This window comes from Xiphophorus hellerii, chromosome 22 (genome assembly GCF_003331165.1).
Source record: "Xiphophorus hellerii strain 12219 chromosome 22, Xiphophorus_hellerii-4.1, whole genome shotgun sequence".
In the NCBI taxonomy this organism is placed as follows: domain Eukaryota; kingdom Metazoa; phylum Chordata; class Actinopteri; order Cyprinodontiformes; family Poeciliidae; genus Xiphophorus; species Xiphophorus hellerii.
The window spans coordinates 11,542,949-11,562,038 of NC_045693.1; the positions used below are offsets into that span (position 1 = coordinate 11,542,949).

The 19,090-nt window shown below is 40.4% G+C and overlaps 1 protein-coding gene across 1 annotated transcript; it reads left to right on the forward strand.

The window, feature by feature from the left end:
- The first annotated feature begins 11,391 nt into the window (after positions 1–11,391).
- Positions 11,392–19,085, forward strand: msh6 (mutS homolog 6 (E. coli)). The gene is made up of 10 exons (XM_032553030.1): positions 11,392–11,814; positions 12,993–13,195; positions 13,303–13,472; positions 13,586–16,142; positions 16,393–16,676; positions 16,755–16,872; positions 17,358–17,447; positions 17,522–17,676; positions 18,633–18,832; positions 18,909–19,085. Exons 1-10 carry the CDS (start codon positions 11,549–11,551, stop codon positions 18,988–18,990), a joined length of 4,125 nt encoding a protein of 1,374 aa, XP_032408921.1. The 5' UTR covers positions 11,392–11,548; the 3' UTR covers positions 18,991–19,085.
- Positions 19,086–19,090: the final 5 nt, after the last annotated feature.

Consider the following 19,090-nt stretch of genomic DNA (forward strand, 5'->3'; position numbering starts at 1 on the left):
GCACCTGAAGTTATGCTGTTATTCAGAAAACCATTAAAGATAAACCCTTTCTGTTGTTTTTTTTTTCTCTCAGTTTTATGACTTTCTAGGCGTGCAAACAAACCGCTTTGCCACACTCCCAGTTTCTCCGAGTGAACAGAGAGATTATTCCACAGGGAGACAGGGCTGCAGTGAAATCTCCAGCAGCAGGCTGAAGTGTTTCCTCTGGGTTTCAGCTGGTGTCACTGACATGTGCCTCACTTCTTACACTGCGGCACTGAATCCCTGCTGTTTATCAGGGACTGCTCATGTCGTTTTGTTTTTTTTCTTTGAGTATCCTGTTAAATGTGAAATTCTCTGTTGTAGCTGCAGTCAGATAGCATCGCTTTGTAGTAGCTCCTGATAAAATACCCACTTTCCTTCACTCTGAATGCTATTTGTCTTCATTTAACTTTCTCATGAGGGATTTGACTGAGAAGCTTTTTATAGACGAGTGTTTTTAAGACTTTGTCAATTTAAAGTTGAATGTCCAATCCATCCTTAGAAATCCAAACAGCAGCAGACGGTAAATGAATTTGACATCAGGTTCAGAAGAGTCTTTAATCACTAAATGATCAAAGAGAAGCACACTTGTAATACATCTACTTGGTTCAGAGAGGATGACTTTGATATAAGAGATTTTAGTCATACAACCCCTCTAAAAATATCATTTAGTCTTTTAATAATTACCCAGTTTTAAAATTACTTTTATGTCTGTGTGACGCATAATTCAACAGCATATATTTTATACTGAATTAAAAAAGGAGTAACAATCTAGTGTGCAAACCCTTGGATCAATACTTTATTGAAGAAACTTTTGATTCAGTTTTATCGTGCAGTTTTCCTGAGTTCACATCTGATATTAGGTATAGCGAACCTGGTTTTCTAAATAAAGTTCTGCTGTCCCTGAAGGATTTTTGTTTATTGCTATCTGCTGTCATGTCAGATGTGTTTTGTTATTCTTAATTTGATGTTTGTGCTCTATTATATATAATTAAGTCAAGAGAAGTTAATAAAAATGAATCAAATGAAGATATGGGACAAAAGGGACTTTACAAAAAGAGGAATTTTCTCCAAAAATAATGAAAACATGAAACACCAAACTGGTCAAAAAGGCTGCTGAGGGTAACACTAACAATGAACGTGAATTTCTGGCAGCCACTGGTTGTGTTTTACATGTGACAAAACTCAAACAATCTCCTGCTTTCTGTATATGCCTGTGGAAGGTTGCAAAACAGAATTGATTTCTTCCAGCCAAAAGATCTTGGCATGACGAAAATCTCCTAAATCCTTGTGGGAGAATGTGTTGTTGTCTGATAAAACCAAGCTAACGCTTTTGGGCCACAATTCAGAGGCTTGTTCTGTATATTTGGCCAAAAGACAACGCAGAAACTGTTCATCAAAAGAACACAATACCCAAAGTGGTGGCAGTATCATGCTAAGGGGTTGTTTTTATTTTAATGGAGCTGGAGTTTTGTGTATGAAATTGCAAACAGTTTAAAATTTGAATTAAAAATAGCTAAAGATGAAGAGGATCACAAACATTCAAGTTAAATACAGAACGACTTCATAAAGAAGAAAGTTATTAAACGGCTTAGTCAGAGTTCAGAACTAAAACCAAAGGAAAAACTGTGAACGAAGGTTCACCTCACAGTTTGAGAGATTCTGAGATGTTTTAGCAAAGTAGCGTGGGGTAATGATGCCAGGTTGACGTTGCATTCCTGGTGATTTTTACCAAACAATCTTGAATGCTAATTATATGAAAAAGTTGTCCCAAATCATTAGTCGTTTTGCTTTTTTTTTTTTTTTTTATGCCTCCAAACAAAGTTGTTTGTTGTTTTACAGTTGAATTGCTCCAGATGGGTTTTGCAACACAAATAGAACGTGTTTTCAGATGAACAGTCATGGACTCATTTTCTACAGCACAAAATCATGGAAGAGTGCACAATGAATACCCATTGGCCCTCTGTGTGTGAAACTACACAACTTTATTTCACCGAAAGATCTCCTAACGCTGCTGGAAAAAAAGCTCCACCATATTTCACTACGCAACATTACGCCGCATTAAGACACGTGTGGGAGAGTGGACTCCATATTGAGTTAATTCAAAGTTTATTATCTGAATTATGTAATCTATCTCTGCTCCAGTGGGCGTGTTTAAATCCAAAGCTGAAAATTATCTGTTAAAACATATCAGTCCTGTTCAGTCAGTGTTGAAAAATGTTTTTTTTTTGGAAAATGCAGCAAAAAATAAAGTACAAACTGTAATTTCCGAAAAAGCAGAACAGTAAATAAAGTGACTGAAAGGTTGAAATTATCTGACGTTAGTAGCACAGAATGCCAGAGCTCCAAATTGATGCTCAGTACATGTGATTTTCAGCGCTGCATTAAAACTTGACACAAACATGTAGTTGAAATCAATGCATAAGCTCAGGAAACTCTTCCAAACAGCTGTTATCTCACTCTCCATGCAACACAACAACATGGATCTGCTGTGAAATATTCTGGGTGCTGAACTGGCCTGCTTGCTGCCCAGATTTGTCATCTACTGAGCACACATAAAAATGAGACTCCAAACAACTGAAATTCAGTAAAAACAAGTGGAGCTGATCTGAGTTTCAAAAGGCTTTTCAAGACGAGTTTCCCATTTTTAGCTGCTATTTTGAAATGATCAGTAAAAAATGAAAGTTAGTAGTTTTCCAATAAAAAATGTACCGTATTTTGTTTAGTCAAGTTGCAGACTGTAGCTCAGGTCTTCACATGTCATATTCATGCCTCAACCTGCAGAAGTACAATATTTCAGAACGTCAGGAATCCCTTTCAGCTGAGAAAAGCTCGCCTTATCCTCACTTTTTATGTCATCAAACTATTCAGAAAAGTATATCAAATATGAAGCTGAGGTCTTATGGCATCTGAACAGACCCGGAGGCCGGAGAGAAGCTGAAATAAAAGGTAGTGCGTGAAAATTGTTAAGCCGTTGTTGAAATGATCCAGTTGCATACAGAGAAGCGGATCAGTCTGAGCGATGAGGCAATTACCCTTTTTACATCTTCTCCTTCAATTACCACTGGAGAGGAGGCAGAGGGAGAGAGGGGTTAACAGATAAAGCCGACTCACCAGTTCAGCTAATGCACTTTGATATGATCTTTGATTAGCAGAGAGCGGCGTTTAGCAATACAGGAAATATTGGCTGTCTGCGTGGCTAAATTGTGGAAGTTCACAGCGGATAAAAGGCTAATCAAGTCAAAGGTGAGGAGAAAAGCTTTTAGCTTTAAACACCTCAGTGACTCGGGGCTGCAGGTGTTGGGGACGGTACTTTAAAGAATTTTTATCGCAAAAGTCAGAAGAACAACAAAACTCAAGCTCAACATAACTCGAAACTATATGCTTAACAAAGAAAAATGAATATGCACTATTTCTGGGAGAGTATTAAATGTTAACTAATAAAACCTTGATTTAACATATTAGTTTGTGAATGCAATTTTCAATATTGGTTGAATTCCAGCAGAAGTATTTATGATTAAAATTTGCTGATTCAAGTGTTTTTGTTCTCATTGATCATGTGAGTTGATTCAGAGGAGAACAATAATGCCGATTGTCTGTTTTCATATCTGTTATTTTGTGTGAATGACTATGTCAGTTAAAAAAATAAAGAATGTTTTAGGAGTTGTGGCTTAAAACATTTCTAGCGACGCTTTAGATTATATTTCACATCTATTTGACATATTTCAATCAATCAAATTTTATTTGTACAGCACATTTCAGCAACAAAGTGTTTTACATCATAAAAACACAAAAATACAAAGTCATACAACACACAGTCAACAATAGCATTAGGTCAAGTGTCATCGTTAAATTCTTAATCGATTATGTTTTTAGTCGAGATTTAAAGGCACTCAGTGTTTCAGCAGTTTTGCAGTTTTCTGGAAGTTTGTTCCAAATTTGTGGTGGATAGAAGCTGAATGCTGCTTCTAATTGTTTGGTTCTGGTTTTGGGGATGCAGAACCACAACCAAACAGAAGATCTGATCTAATGTATTGTGGTGCTAACCTGTTCATAATTTCTAAACTAGCAACTTAAAGTCTTTTCTTTGAGATCCAGAGAGCCAGTGTAGGGACTGTAGAATTGGTGTGATGTGCTCTATCTTCCTGTTTTTAGTCAGAACACCAGCAGCAGCGTTTGGATCAGCTGCAGTTGTCAGATTGATTTTTTATGCAGACCTGTAAAAAACCTGTTGCAGTAATCAATACGACTGAAGATAAACGCATGGATGAGTTTCTCTAGATCTTGCTGAGACATTAGTCCTCTAATCTTGGAGATGTTCTTCAGGTGATAGAAGGCCGACTTTGTGACTGTCTTTATGTGATTCTGAAGTTTCAGGTCAGAGTCCATCACTACTCTCAGGTTTCGGGCCTGATCGCTGGTTTCTAGTTGTAACAACTGAAGCTCCCCGTTGACTCTAGATAGTTCCTCTTTAGGTCCAAAGATAATAACTTCAGTTTTGTTATGACATTTCTCATTTTTCTTGTCAATACAACAGTTTTGTTTTCTATTTACAGCTCTAGACAGTTACAGTCTTCAAGACAGAGCTGTTATAGATATCTTATCATCACACAAGGAAGTGCATGTCTAGTTTGAAGGGTGAAACTGAAAAAGCCTCTCTGGAGTCAGAAAAATGTGCTTTAAAATGCCAAATGTTGATTGACCTGTAGTCTTTTCAGATGTTTGTGTTTTCTGTCTACAATAGGTTTATATTTTTCGCTTAAATGATGAAGAACTTATTGTTCCAGGCTCAGAGAGCCTCTTTTTGGTTGGCTGCATCCTTTACCTGTTTGTTTTGGGGTGTTTTTGTTGTTGTTGTTCACACCAGTGTACAGAGTACTCGTAATCAAAAACATGCAAAAACCCTCTTAAAATGAAGACGTGTAATAGTTGTATAAACACTGATATGTTCCTTCATAATTATAGAGAAGGAGCTGTTTTTAAGAAACCCAGAGAAGTTAGTATGACTTTTATTCAATTAAACTGAAAAAAAATATTTTCAATTAGTAAGGATAAATGAATAAAGATTGATGTGAAACGGCATCAAATTCAGCATAATTACATTGCTCACAGCATAATAATGGTGCTTTAGACTGAGACAGTGAATGCAATGCTTTCTAAAAATAAAGCAAGCGCTTTGGTTTTCACTCACTTGTAGGGCAAAGACAAGTTCTCGTTATTTAGGCCCGAGCTGTAAAAAAAACTATTCTAAATATGAAGGTGGTTAAAAAGCTTTTGAATTGCAAATCAGTGTGCAGCGTTCACAACTCGGTGTGTCTCAAGTGGAGCATAAATCCTACAGATGATGAAAAACTGTGATAATACAAGATTTTTTCTCTCCTGGGTGGCTGATGGTCTTGGTTTGCATATTTTTAGAAAATGTCTAAAATACAGACTAAACAACTCTGAATATGTAGAGAATTTCAAGTTTTGATTGCGAGGGGAGGAAAAAACTGCATACAAAAGATCTTCCTCAAACTCCTCTTCCTCATTTTGCCTCATTTCTCTGTGTGAGCAGAAAAAAATATATACACTGTTAAACCTGCTGACTGCACTATCACTCAGCTATCTGTGACTGCCTTCACTTCACCTCCGCCTGAGGCAGCAGAATTAATATGTGAATGAAACGTAGGCATTTGAGTTCAATAGCAGGCAGAGGAAATGTAGAGCAATGAGGAAGACTACATTTATATTAGGGGGTCTAATTAGTCTGTAGGTGCTAGCACTAAGAAATAATGAAACCCTGTCTGTCTGTCTTATGTTAGTGCAACGTAAGAGCCACAACAGAGAGAGAACTTGGCTTTATTTGCTCTACCCTATAAAGCTGCAGACAAAGGGGGGAAAGATAAGAGGAAGGAAGGACAGGGTTGAGTTTTATTTCATGTTGTTTCTCTCTCTCTCTCTCTCTACAGCCTCAGCAGTGCTTCACAAATTACTCTCCTCATGAGTCCGTTGTGTGTTCCTCATTATCCTTTAGGAACCCCTCGGTCTCTATCAGTACTGGTATGGCGCAACAAGAGAGCATGCAAGGCATAGCAACAAAGGTAGATAAATTAATCAATAAATAAAAATACTTTGACAGGTCAAGCAGTGGCGGTGCGACCCATCGAAGCAAAATGGGGTTTAAAACAAGACCGATGGAAACAGAATAGCCATTTTTCTCTACTCCCAAGATAGATGCAGAGGACATGATTTTCAGATTGAAATAAAATACCCATGAGGCTGTTTTGAAATTATATATATATATATATATATATATATATATATATATATATAGATAGATAGATAGATAGATAGATAGATAGATAGATAGATAGATAGATAGATAGATAGATAGATAGATAGATAGATAGATAGATAGATAGATAGATAGATAGATAGATAGATAGATAGATAGATAGATAGATAGATAGATAGATAGATAGATAGATAGATAGATAGATAGATAGATAGATAGATAGATAGATAGATAGATAGATAGATAGATAGATAGATAGATAGATAGATAGATAGATAGATAGATAGATAGATAGATAGATAGATAGATAGATAGATAGATAGATAGATAGATAGATAGATAGATAGATAGATAGATAGATAGATAGATAGATAGATAGATAGATAGATAGATAGATAGATAGATATATATATATATATACTGCTCAAAAAAATAAAGGGAACACTTTAAGTGTTAAACACCTGTTTAAGTGTTCCCTTTATTTTTTTGAGCAGTGTATATAGATCTATATATATATAACAGCTCAATATCCGGACAGCAGAGGCATTACTCAACAGTAACATGTCCTGGATGAAAACATCAGTCATTGCCAAGCAAGGCTAATCCACCTCCTTTGCTTTTGCTGCTCCTCCTTGAATCTCTGGCTGGTTAAAAAGCCAGGCAGAGAGATGTTGGAGTTGGGGATATGTAGCTTGACCATTCTGAGATGGTTTGAACTTCCTCCTTTTCTCTGCATCTTTGAAGCCTATTGTTCACCTCCTCTGGGAATTGAGGTCATAGATCAAGTATTTTGCTTCAAAAGCAATACTTTGTTGCCATGGTTACACATCATATCAACAGTCTGGAAGTAAGGAAGAAAGAGCAAAAATCCTTCCTGCTGCACAGCATCTAAAACCTGAGGGAAAATTTGTCCAAACATGCAATGCCTCAGCCAAAAAGCATTATGAACAGAGTAAACTGATTGCACTTATGTATATGTTATAGTAGTAAAATATATTTTTGAATACACATTTCAACCTTAATAGTTCACCTTGAAAGTTTGTAACCATTATAATACTTAATTTAATTACTAAACAATGTTTTTAAAAACTCTATATATGAATACATTTGCAAAGCACTGTGTGTAGTGTCTCTTTGTTTATTCTTAAGTGTGTGGCGCTGCGTTACTTCAAACTACTAATTAGCCTTATTAAAAATGATGAAAGGCACTCTATTGAAGCAATTTTCCTAATTTAGAGCCACCAAGCAGCATAGGACAGCAAAACTTTGCAAAGTACAGCTTTTCCTGACATTTAACCATCTTATTTTGAGAATCGCATTAAAAGCTGCCTTGACATTATGACTTTTCTATATGTTTGTTTCAGCAAACAGAAGTAGGCTCTTCAGCCAACGCAGCGCTGGACTTGCATGTCTTCTTAGCCTAGATTGGAAACGATGAAAAGTCATTCTTTCTGACACGGGCTTGTGCTGCCAGGTCCAGATTACATTCAGTATGAGGAGAAATGCTTTGCCTGTTACCATTGGTCACTTTGAAACTTTCTGTTTACTCTCTTCCGAGAACACTACTTTTAATCTGACATTTCAAAATAAAGTGAGAAGGAAAAATGTTCGGCTTTGCAGCCTGGTGCATAATTTAAGCAGATGGGAGGGTTACGTTTAAAACATCAATTACTCCTGGAGCAGTTTTAAGACCGTGTGATGGCCACATCACAGAGGGCAGACGAAGTGGTAACATTTTATAGGGTCATCTAATGCTGCGTTTTACCCTACTTACCCATTTTATTTCATAAAACACTCGACTCGGCCCAGACAGGGAAGCGACCATCATTGCTTGTCCTCCAGTGTGTATGGAATATGAATAGTTTATGAGTCTGTTGTTTGCTGCTCTCAGTGTATCATCACTGAAAGGGAAGGAGATGTGAAGAGACATGAAATAAAGTTTAACATTGAAAGGAAACTCACATAATTCCACTCTGTGGTGTCAGAGCTTTAAGTGATCTGGCTCTGCAAAACAAACCAAAAAAATGTATAAATGGGTTGATGTGAAGATGCACTAGGCAACCAGGCTGGAAGTTATGCAAAAATATAGAGAGATCATGTGGCTACACTGTAAAAAAAAAAGTCTCTAATTTATGGTAACATACTGTATTTATATGGTAAAATTCTGCTGCCAGTATTTTACTGTAAATTAGAGATTATTTTTTTATAGTGTATGTTTTAATTGACTACAGGTTGCCTTTATTAACATTTTTAGTAATATCTTGGAATATTTCAGTACATAATAGATATCAGTAGATATTTAATTTAGATAATGAGCCTCATCTGAATGTATAATCTAATTTACTGAATATGACTGTAAGTAGTCCATAATTGTGAGATGGAATTGAAATGAGACACAGTTTTCAAAAATATTAAGAAACAAAAATCCTGAGAAAATGTGACAGCAGTTGTCACATTTTCGGATATATTCAATCCATTTGGCTGTCTTTTAGAATATATTTATACCACATAGAGACATTTAGTCAATACTTTTTCGCCCACTTTTCTTCTCAACCTCAATATTCAATTGGATTTATTCTTGGACGTTTGGACAGGTTAACCTCCTTCCCAGCCTCAAGTCTTTTGTAATCTCTAACAGATTTTCTTTCAGGATTGCTCTGAAATGAGCTTCTCTCATCTCACTGTGTTTCAGTGCTTTGCAGAGTTTGTTTTCTGCTGTACGTGGCATTTTCTGCTAGTTCAGATCAATGTTAAAATAAGGAGACAAAAATGCTATTTTCTTACAATGTCACATTAGAGTCTGTTTAAAAAAATGCCCTTTGTTGGCTACAAAAGATATTTTCACTGATAATTCGTTGCTCTAAAGCTGCTGCTTTCCGGGCAGCTGAAAGCTATACCTGAGAAAAAAGGAACAAGGTGAGCAATTATCTCTTTCTTTGTCCTTATTTTGAGAATCCTCTTCAATTTTGTATAATTGAAACATAATTAGCTGCTCTCATTGAGCTAAAAGACACTGATTATTGAGGTTCTGTATGAGTTGCCTGATGAACATTGAGACACACGACCTGCATCAGTCTGATATCTTCCTTACGGATTCTGATTTTACTGTTTAGTTATTGTTTGCTTCTTGTACAGTGGTGGTCTTTAGTCTCACTGAACTGAGACATAACTGCTCTGTGAGTTTCCATCTTAATTAGATGCTTTTCTATCACCCACACACCATACGCCAAAAAAGTCATACGTGGGAGGATGTTTGCTTGTTTGGAATATGTAAGGCCGTCTTTATTTTATGATCATTATTGTGGTGGGGATTTTGCATTCTCTGCAGTGGAGTATTTCAGTATTATGTCCCGCAGTGATGTTGTGCAAACACATGACTTTCAGATAAAGATTTTTACTGACATTTCTTTAAATCCTGACTTCAAATAGTACAGTATGTATAGCTGTAAGTTAGATTTCAACAGCTCTTGTAATAATCCTGTTATGAACTATTTTTTGCATAGTGTGTATTGGTTTTCTGGTGAGGTTTCTGTCATTCTGCTGCACTCTGTTGGTGATAAATGACTACTGCAGGAAAAGCTTTGATCTACGCTAATATGAGCTGACACAGAGGTCATTAATTTTCTTCGCTGATAGCTTCCTCTCATCTCTTTCTCAGCTTTGCTGCAGCGGTGCTGCAGCAGAGGCGGGCTGATGGGTTAAGAGTGGGATGCACTTATAGCTTCACTCGGTTGTATCACATTTGATGATGGAGAGTCCCATATAATTCACATCATTTTTATACTCATCAGCTCTTTCTGTGATACTTTGTAGAGAAGGATCTGCCACCTACCACCTCGTCAGATAATAACTACTCCATCACAAAAATATATTTTTTTTCTAGACCAAAGTCTTGAAAGCTAAGAAAAATGTATTTAATTAGCAACATTTCAAGACAAATCTCATCTCGGGGTTTTTACAAGACAAACAGGTAAAACTGATATTAATCTTAATAAAATTCAATTTTTGGTCTAAATTAAATTGATAGCAATCCCTTCATTTTCTACACTGAGTCTGAATGATCAAAGAGAGAGAGCTGTTCCTGTTTGAGCTAAAGTGTCTTAGCCTGGTGGAACATAAGAGGCTACACAACACTTGAAATTGAGGTGGACTTTTTGTCATATGTCATAGGGGCCTAATCAAAGCCCATAACAGTAGCCAACTCAGAATCTGAGGCAACACTTGAAAATGATGGATTCCAGATTTTGATTTGCAAAAATGATAAAACCAATATTTTTTTCCCCCCACTTGGAAGTTTATAACAGGGGTAATGCCTCAAAGAAACTGCATGATGTGAAAAACTTATTTTGCCACATTAAATGTAAGCATGAGTCAATGACATCACTTTATTATGTACTTAGATCAATTTATTCTAGGTATCAGTACTTTGTGATAAAAAATAGTAAAAAGTTCAAGCATAAGCTTTAGTGTTACAGTATAAGTTTAAATCTTAGTATATACTAATCTTAGACTTCTCTTTTTGCTTTTCAGAATGAGCCAATTATACGTATATGTAGAAAATTAGCTTACACTGCCTAATTTTTACTATACTACTGTAGAGGTACACTTAAATAAACAACGTTTTGCTATGTACTTCACAGTTATGTTCTGCCTTATGCTGGTTTGTCAAAAATAAAAAATAAATTTGGTAAAACCTGAAAAGATTCAAAGGGGGTTAATATTTTTAAAAGGCAAAATCCTCAAAGTGTTTACTCTGTGCAAACCTTATACTGTGTGTAAATGTTTAGACGTATATTTATGTATGTTTCAGTGAGACTTCAGACTACTCAGTACTTGAGGAAACTTGAGTAATTTCTTGGGCGGATACTTTTCCTTGAGTAAAAGTATGTTGAAGTAGTGATACTTTTATTTGAGTACAGTTTTCGGGTAGTCTTAATAAACCACGAGGTGTAGCTTGTATGTTTATGAGGATAGTGAAGTATTCGCGCCAACAGCGTGAACCAACAAGCGAAGCTGTGTTTTGATTTCGTTTCTTCCACGTTGAGTGTCGTCGCCTGTCATTGGACAAAGCTTATTGTGTTCACGCCCACAACGTCGAGTGCGTTTGTTTCCCGCGAGTAGCGAGCATAGTGGCTACTGGATGCTAGGCGGTGGAGGTGGTGATAGTGGCAACTGGAGGATCAGGGCGGCTCTACCTTTCGGAACTGTATCTGAAAAAAGGCAGCGAAAGCTGAATTTACTCGAGAGCACATGGCGAAGCAAAGCTCTCTGTTCAACTTTTTCACCAAGTCTCCGCCGCCGGTTTCCAAACCGAAGCAGAGTTCCTCCCCGGCCGAGGCGGACCTGCCGGGCTCCGTGGAAAAGTCCAACTCGTCTCCCAAGGAGGAAGCCAGACAGACGCAAAGCAACCAGCAGCAGCAGCAGCCGAGTAAGAACACGAAAGTTAAACAGAGCAAGACTGCAAGCGGAGGATTCCAGAAACTGTTCGGAGACAAGGCCGCGACGACTGAAAACAGGTCAGTGTTTGGAACCGTGTAATTCCTGGTGTCACTGTTAGCGTTTTATTTCCCTGTCTGACTAAATAAATTGACAGCATGGTTAGCAAGCTTTGTGTTAAAAACGTAGCAAAAATTAATTTTGCAGTTCTCAAATGTGTCATAGTTAAATGTTATTTCTGTCGTATTTTAAAAATAGATGCAGGTTGTGGTTGCAAACCAAGCCTTTCTATTGTAAACCTCAAATGTGAATCATCTCCATCTCTAATCAAAACTGAAGGCATTATGATGATTTGCAGGTCTGATGGCATGTGTTCTAGTTTACTACACTGTCCTAAAGTGTTTTCTGGTTAAAAAGCAGAATAAAAACACACAAGTGATCAACAACAACAACCTATCCTAGACTATTCTTGAATAGAAGTTTAAAGTAGCTCAAGCTATAAAGCTGACAGTTTTGTAGTAGCAGCTTATTGTTTTTGAGAGTGTGCTTTTCTATTTAACAATTTATCTCCAAGCAAATAAAATAGGGCTCTGGGTTTATCAGAGTATAAAATATTCAATATCTTAGGTCATTAATTGTTAGCCTTTAGCTCAAAAATGACTTAAATGTGCCATTCTGGCTATAAGATTACATCCTCTGCCACTGGCATAATTGTCATATTAATTTTAGTCATTTAATGATAAATTTTCTGACAGTTTTATTCCCCCCTAGGGAACTATGTTTAATTTAATTAGATTTTGATATCAAGCATAGCCCATTCTTTTTATATTCATCACTAAACATATGGCATAATTGTGTCTGGATATTTGACCCACCATCTCATTAGAAACCCGAATTTATTTAAAATACCTGCCATGCTGGTGGTGATCAGCAGGCATTTTGGATTAATGATGAGAAAAGTGGTCAAATATCCAGCCAGAACCATGCCGGCCGGAAAGGTTTTCCACGACTACAAAAAGATTGTAGTTTCTCTGCAACTCGTTTACTTTTCTGTCTAATTTTGGCTTCATGTGGCTTTGAGGAAATGTAGCATAATTAGTCAAACTTCTGCAGCAATTCTTGTTTTCAAAACATATTGAAATTGTTGCTTCATAATCCTTCCAACCTGAAAAAAAAAAAATAAAAAATTAATATGACAAGATTATGGTTTCTCTCATATTACACAATTTGATTTGTGACTTCTTCTCCTCTTTGGCAGCTCCAAATGCTCATTTGGTGCTGGAGCCCTCATGTGGGCCAAACTAGAAGGACACCCCTGGTGGCCATGCATGGTGGTGCCTCAACCTCTGACAGGCCAGCAAATGAGGGGCAAAGGTCGGGATCAGCGCATACATGTCCATTTCTTTGATGAACCTCCAACTAGAGGATGGGTCAGCACCAAATACATTAGAGAGTACCAAGGTGAGCTGTTTCTACTAGTCATAATTAAAACCGTATTAATTATTCAGATGTTTCAGTTTGTGTTGTGTCCTTTTGTGAGTAATCTAATCTAGATTATGTCTCTTTAGGGTCTGACAGCAGTGACGTTAAACCGGGGGGTGTGTTCTTCAGCAGCAAACCTGTGATCCGCCGTGCAATGGAGCTCGCCGATAAATCCTTTTTTGATAGTCCTGAAAAACGCTTAAAAATGCCGGTGTGCAGGGATCCATCTGATGAGGAAGAAGAAGAAGAAATGGAGGTGAATATAAAAAGCCTGTTAGAATGAGATTAATGAATTACTGACCTTGCATTTAACTCAATTAAAATTTTAATTCAATCATCATTTAAAATTTACTTGTTTGTTTTTCTTAGCTTGACAAGTCAACAGTGAGTGCTGAAGAGGTCAGTGACATGGACGAAAAGAAAAGCAAAGGAGTGAAGTCGCCCAAAGTCAGTCGACGTTCTTCGCGTTCCTCCGCAGAGCAAGGAGGCAAACCCAAGCGCCGCCGCATCATCGTGGCCTCAGACAGCGACGGATCAGACGAGGAGTTCAAACCAGAGCAAGCTGCATCCACCAGCGAGGAAGAGGAGGAAGAGGCGACCGTGAGCAGTGAAGAGGAGGAGAAGGAGAGCAGCCAAGAGTCGGAAGCAGACAGCCCAATCAAACCTGTGAAGCGCAAACGTCCCGCAGACAATTCCGTTATTAAGAAAGCAAAGACTCCGGCTACGCCCTCAGCTGGACCTAAACGAGCTCCAAAGACGATCACATCTGACGCCAAATCCCGCTTGTCTGCCTTCTCCGCCCCAGACAGCTTCGAGAGCCAAGCAAACGGATCTGGTCCCGCCGGAGGAGCGACAACCTGGGATCATGAGAAGCTGGAATGGCTGCAGGACGGTCGGAGGAAGGACGGGAAGAGACGCCGTCAGAGTGAGGACGACTACGACCCGACCACCCTGTACGTCCCCGAAGACTTCCTGAACAGAAACACTCCTGGGATGCGCCGCTGGTGGCAGCTGAAGTCTGGGATGTTTGACACGGTGATTTTCTACAAGGTGGGAAAGTTTTACGAGCTGTACCACATGGACGCCGTGATTGGTGTCAACGAGCTCGGCCTGACATTCATGAAAGGCACGTGGGCGCACTCCGGCTTCCCGGAAATCGGCTTTGCGCGTTTCTCAGACGTGTTGGTGCAGAAGGGCTACAAGGTGGCCCGCGTGGAGCAAACAGAGACCCCAGAAATGATGGAAGCGCGCTGCAAGACCATGGCCAAGCCCACGAAGTTCGACCGCGTCGTCAGAAGGGAAGTCTGCCGGATTATCACCCGCGGTACCCAAACCTACAGCGTGTTGGACGGCGCTCCTTCAGAGACCCAGAGCAAGTTCCTCCTGAGCTTAAAGGAAAAGGCTGAAGACGAGAGCTCTGGACGCCATCGCACCTATGGCGTTTGCTTCGCAGACACATCAGTGGGATATTTCCACATCGGTCAGTTCTCAGATGATCGCCACTGCTCACGGCTACGCACCTTAATTGCACACTTCCCACCTGCTGAGGTCCTCTTCGAAAAGAGCAACCCTTCTGCCGAGACCCGCAAAATCTTGAAGGCGTCTCTGTCCTCCGCGCTGCAGGAAGGGCTGAACGCAGGGACACAGTTTTGGGATGCTCAGAAGACGCTGAAAACCCTCTCAGAGGAGAATTACTTTGAGGAGACGGCTGGAGACGGATTCCTCCCTGCGCTCCTGCGGAGGATGACCTCGGAGAGCGACTCCTTGTGTCTGTCCCCTAAGGAAGGCTATGAGTTGGCGCTGTCGGCTTTAGGCGGCTGCATCTTCTACCTGAAGAAATGTCTGGTCGACAAAGAGCTGCTCTCCATGGCCAACTTTGAAGAGTATGTCCCTGTTGATGTGGAGTTAGAGAAAGCTGCTGGACCCGCCAGTTTTTTCTCCCAGACCCGTCAGCGGATGGTCCTGGACGGTGTGACGCTGGCGAACCTGGAGATCTTCCAGAACGGTTCAGGGGGAACTGAAGGGACGCTGTTGGAGCGTTTAGACTCCTGCTCTACTCCGTTTGGTAAGAGGCTGCTGAAGCAGTGGCTCTGCGCTCCGTTGTGTAACCCCGCCTCCATCAGGGACAGGCTGGACGCCATGGACGACCTGATTGCAGCGCAGGCTCAGGCCGCCGATGTCTCAGAGCTGCTGAAGAAGCTTCCAGATCTGGAGCGGCTTTTGAGTAAAATCCACAGCATTGGCACCCCTCTGAAGGGCCAGGACCACCCGGACTCTAGAGCGGTGCTCTATGAGGAAGTCACCTATAGCAAGCGCAAGATTGCTGATTTCCTATCAGCGCTAGAAGGCTTCAAAACCATGCAAGAGATCATTTCTGCTTTCACTCCGGCTTCAGGCGACATTCGCTCCACGCTGCTTCGTCAGATTGTCAGCCTGAAGACGGAAGAGGATGGCCTCTTCCCAGATCTGTCGGCAGAGCTGAAGCGCTGGGAAACAGCTTTCGACCACCAGAAAGCCCGCACCACTGGAGTCATAACCCCTAAGACCGGCTTCGATCCGGAGTTCGACCAGGCTTTCGCAGGAATCAAAACCTGCGAACGGGACCTGCAGGACTACCTGGAGCGGCAGAAGAAGAGGCTCGGCTGTAAGAACATGGCGTACTGGGGAACCGGGCGGAACCGCTTTCAGATGGAAGTTCCCGACAGTGTTTCGGAGAGGAACATCCCCGAGGAGTATGAAGTGAAATCCACCAAGAAAGGCTGGAAGCGCTACGTGACGAAGGAGAGCGAGCGGCTCTTCTCAGAGCTGCAGGGATTCGAAGAGAAGAGAGACGCAGCGCTGAAGGACTGCATGAGGAGGCTCTTCTACAACTTTGACAAGAACTACAGAGACTGGAGGACGGCTGTGGAATGCATGGCCGTGCTGGGTAAGAACCGCTGATGTCACATGGACATGTTTATCCATATGATGGATAAACACGTTCTACATCAAACTACCGATGGAGAGACCTGTCTCTCTGTCCACCCGTCTTTCCGGCTGTTCACCTTGAGGTAGAGGATCTATCATCTGTCCATATATTCATCTGCTCATTGGCTTTCCCATCTATCACTTTCTGTTCGTTCATCCATCCCTCAGTTTCTCCCGAGTTTCATTTTGTGCGTTTTTTTTCTCCCCAGATGTTTTGCTGGCTTTGTCCCGCTACAGTCTGGGTGGCGACGGGCCGATGGCCAGACCCCAGGTGGTTCTACCAGAGGACAATGACCGCAGCACGCCCTTCATTAACCTCACCGGATCCCGTCACCCGTGTGTGACTAAAACGTTTTTTGGGGATGACTTCATTCCTAATGACATCTTTATCGGTTGCCCTGGGAACAGTGAAGGTGATGAGGTGGAAGGTCGCGCCTCATGTGTCCTTGTAACGGGTCCAAACATGGGGGGGAAATCTACCCTAATGAGACAGGTGGGCTTGTTTTTTCGTTAAATTGACATTTTTTTTGTGTTCTCTGCCAGTGTGTTTTAATAAATGTTGTTTTTCTAGTGTGGACTTGTGATTATCCTAGCCCAGCTCGGATGCTACGTTCCAGCTGAGAGCCTTTGCTTCACTCCAGTCGATCGGGTCTTCACTCGGCTGGGCGCATCAGATCGAATTATGGCTGGTAAGGCCACACACACCTTTAATCTCTAAAACAGGTTAATGCAAGTTCACCCTCTTGAAGAACAATAAACTAATTTCTAACAAACGCGTAACACTGAAACTGAATGACACTAAATATCCAGAACAAACAAAACAACTGAAACAACAAATAAAATAGATACTGAAGTCTGTAAACAAAATTGTCCTTCAGAAAATGTCTAGTTGAGACTAAAAAACTGAAGCCTTTGTCATCCAGTTTTTGGTAGAGAAAAATGAGAAAAACAAACAATAATGTAAAGGGAAAACATGAATCTCATTTTAATTCATGAGGCGATCAACTGAGTTATTGCTTACTGCGACAGGCTTAGTGGCATCACAACCGCATTAAAAAAATCAGATTTCAGTAAAACAAAATTGTAATTGAGCATCAAGACCTGCTGTGTACCCATATCCATGACGACCTGAGTTGCTTCCTCCAGTCTAAGCAGTTTTTCTGTCCTCCTGCAGGTGAGAGCACCTTCTACGTGGAGCTCAGTGAGACGGCCAGCATCCTGCACCACGCCACCAGGCACTCTCTGGTGCTCCTTGATGAACTCGGTGAGACTTTGATTCGCGCTTCTTGCCTGTTATCGCGTTGTCATGGTGACTCATGAGGCTGTGGCGTGTTGTAGGAAGGGGCACGGCTACATATGACGGCACAGCCATCGCCAGCGCTGTTGTGAAGGAGCTTGCTGATAAGATCTGCTGTCGCACTCTGTTCTCCACGCATTACCACTCCCTAGTGGAGGACTATGCTAACAACGCCACTGTGCGACTGGGCCACATGGTAAGAGGAGCACAAATCTGTCATTCCTTTATTCTAATATAAAAAATGTCCTAAATGTTTTCTATTATGGAGAAATATTTTCAACATACATTAATGTTTTATCATTAATGTATATTTAATTCATAATTGACTGTTTTCAGTCATGAATTTGACTTTCAAAGCCATGAGCACCCACAACACCTCTCAGATGCAAATATTCAGCCGCATTCATTTGCAGGTGCTTGTCATTTGACTCCTCCCACGACGCGTCACATGTTTTTATTTGACTCCGCCCACAACACACTGTGATGATTCTCTTTCTCTAGAGATGTTTAGATTTCATCTAGAAGCAACAGGTGAGGAGTCAAAACGAGCCCTTTTTGCCTTTTTAAGAAGTCGTAATAAAGTCGGAGCGCTTACAAGAAGCTTTCTTGTAATGAAATATAAAACTCATCTCATTTTAATGAGTTTTGCATCTTTTGAAATACTGCTCCTGAATTTATTTCCATGCTCTGGCAGTGGAATGCTTTTGTAGAAATCACTTTTGCCCTCACATCACAACTTAAAACGCTATATTTACTCAGACAAAAGTAAAGGACTTGAAATTGATGACGTATCTTGTAATTGAAAGTGTAAATATGAGTTTAAACTAATAGTTTGGTCTTTCAAAGATGAAAATATGTTGAATCTCATTCTTTTGAATCCCAAATGTCCCAATCTATTTCTTTCCAAGTCATTAAAATGGGCTTTAAAACTTCAACATAAAGAGTGAAGCAATAACCAAGGGATCACAGTTGGGGAGAATTTTAACAGTTGGTGGCTTCGTCTAGATTACAGAACAGCTGCATCCTCCGATCCGGCCTCAAACAGCTTCCTGAACCAACGTTAGACGTTGCAGAAGAAAGTTTGTGCTTCTTTCCAACAAATCAGCCGTTGCCTTCACTTTTCCACTTCAACTTGTGTTTTGTCCCCTGTAGGCGTGCATGGTGGAGAACGAATGTGAGGATCCCAGTCAGGAAACGATCACGTTCCTCTACAAGTTCATCACCGGCGCTTGTCCGAAGAGCTACGGCTTCAACGCGGCGCGGCTCGCCAACCTGCCAGAGGAGGTCATCCAGTCTGGACACAGGAAGGCCAGAGAGTTTGAGAGAAGCACCATCAGCCTCAGACTATTCAGGTGTGCTTCCTTTTGAAACGTGCTGCGAGTTTAATGCTGCAGCTCCGTTGACAGTTTCCCTCCATTTTCCCTGCAGGAAACTCTGCCAGTTCGCTGAAGATGCTGCTCCAGACAACGCACGCTTCACTTCACTCGTTCAACTGCTTAACACCCTGTAGTTTACCCACAAAACCTCACGTTTCTATTTTTGTTCTTTTCAGGGGGGAAAAAACACTACTGCAATGATCTAATAAAGTTTATTTTAAAAAAATGACAATG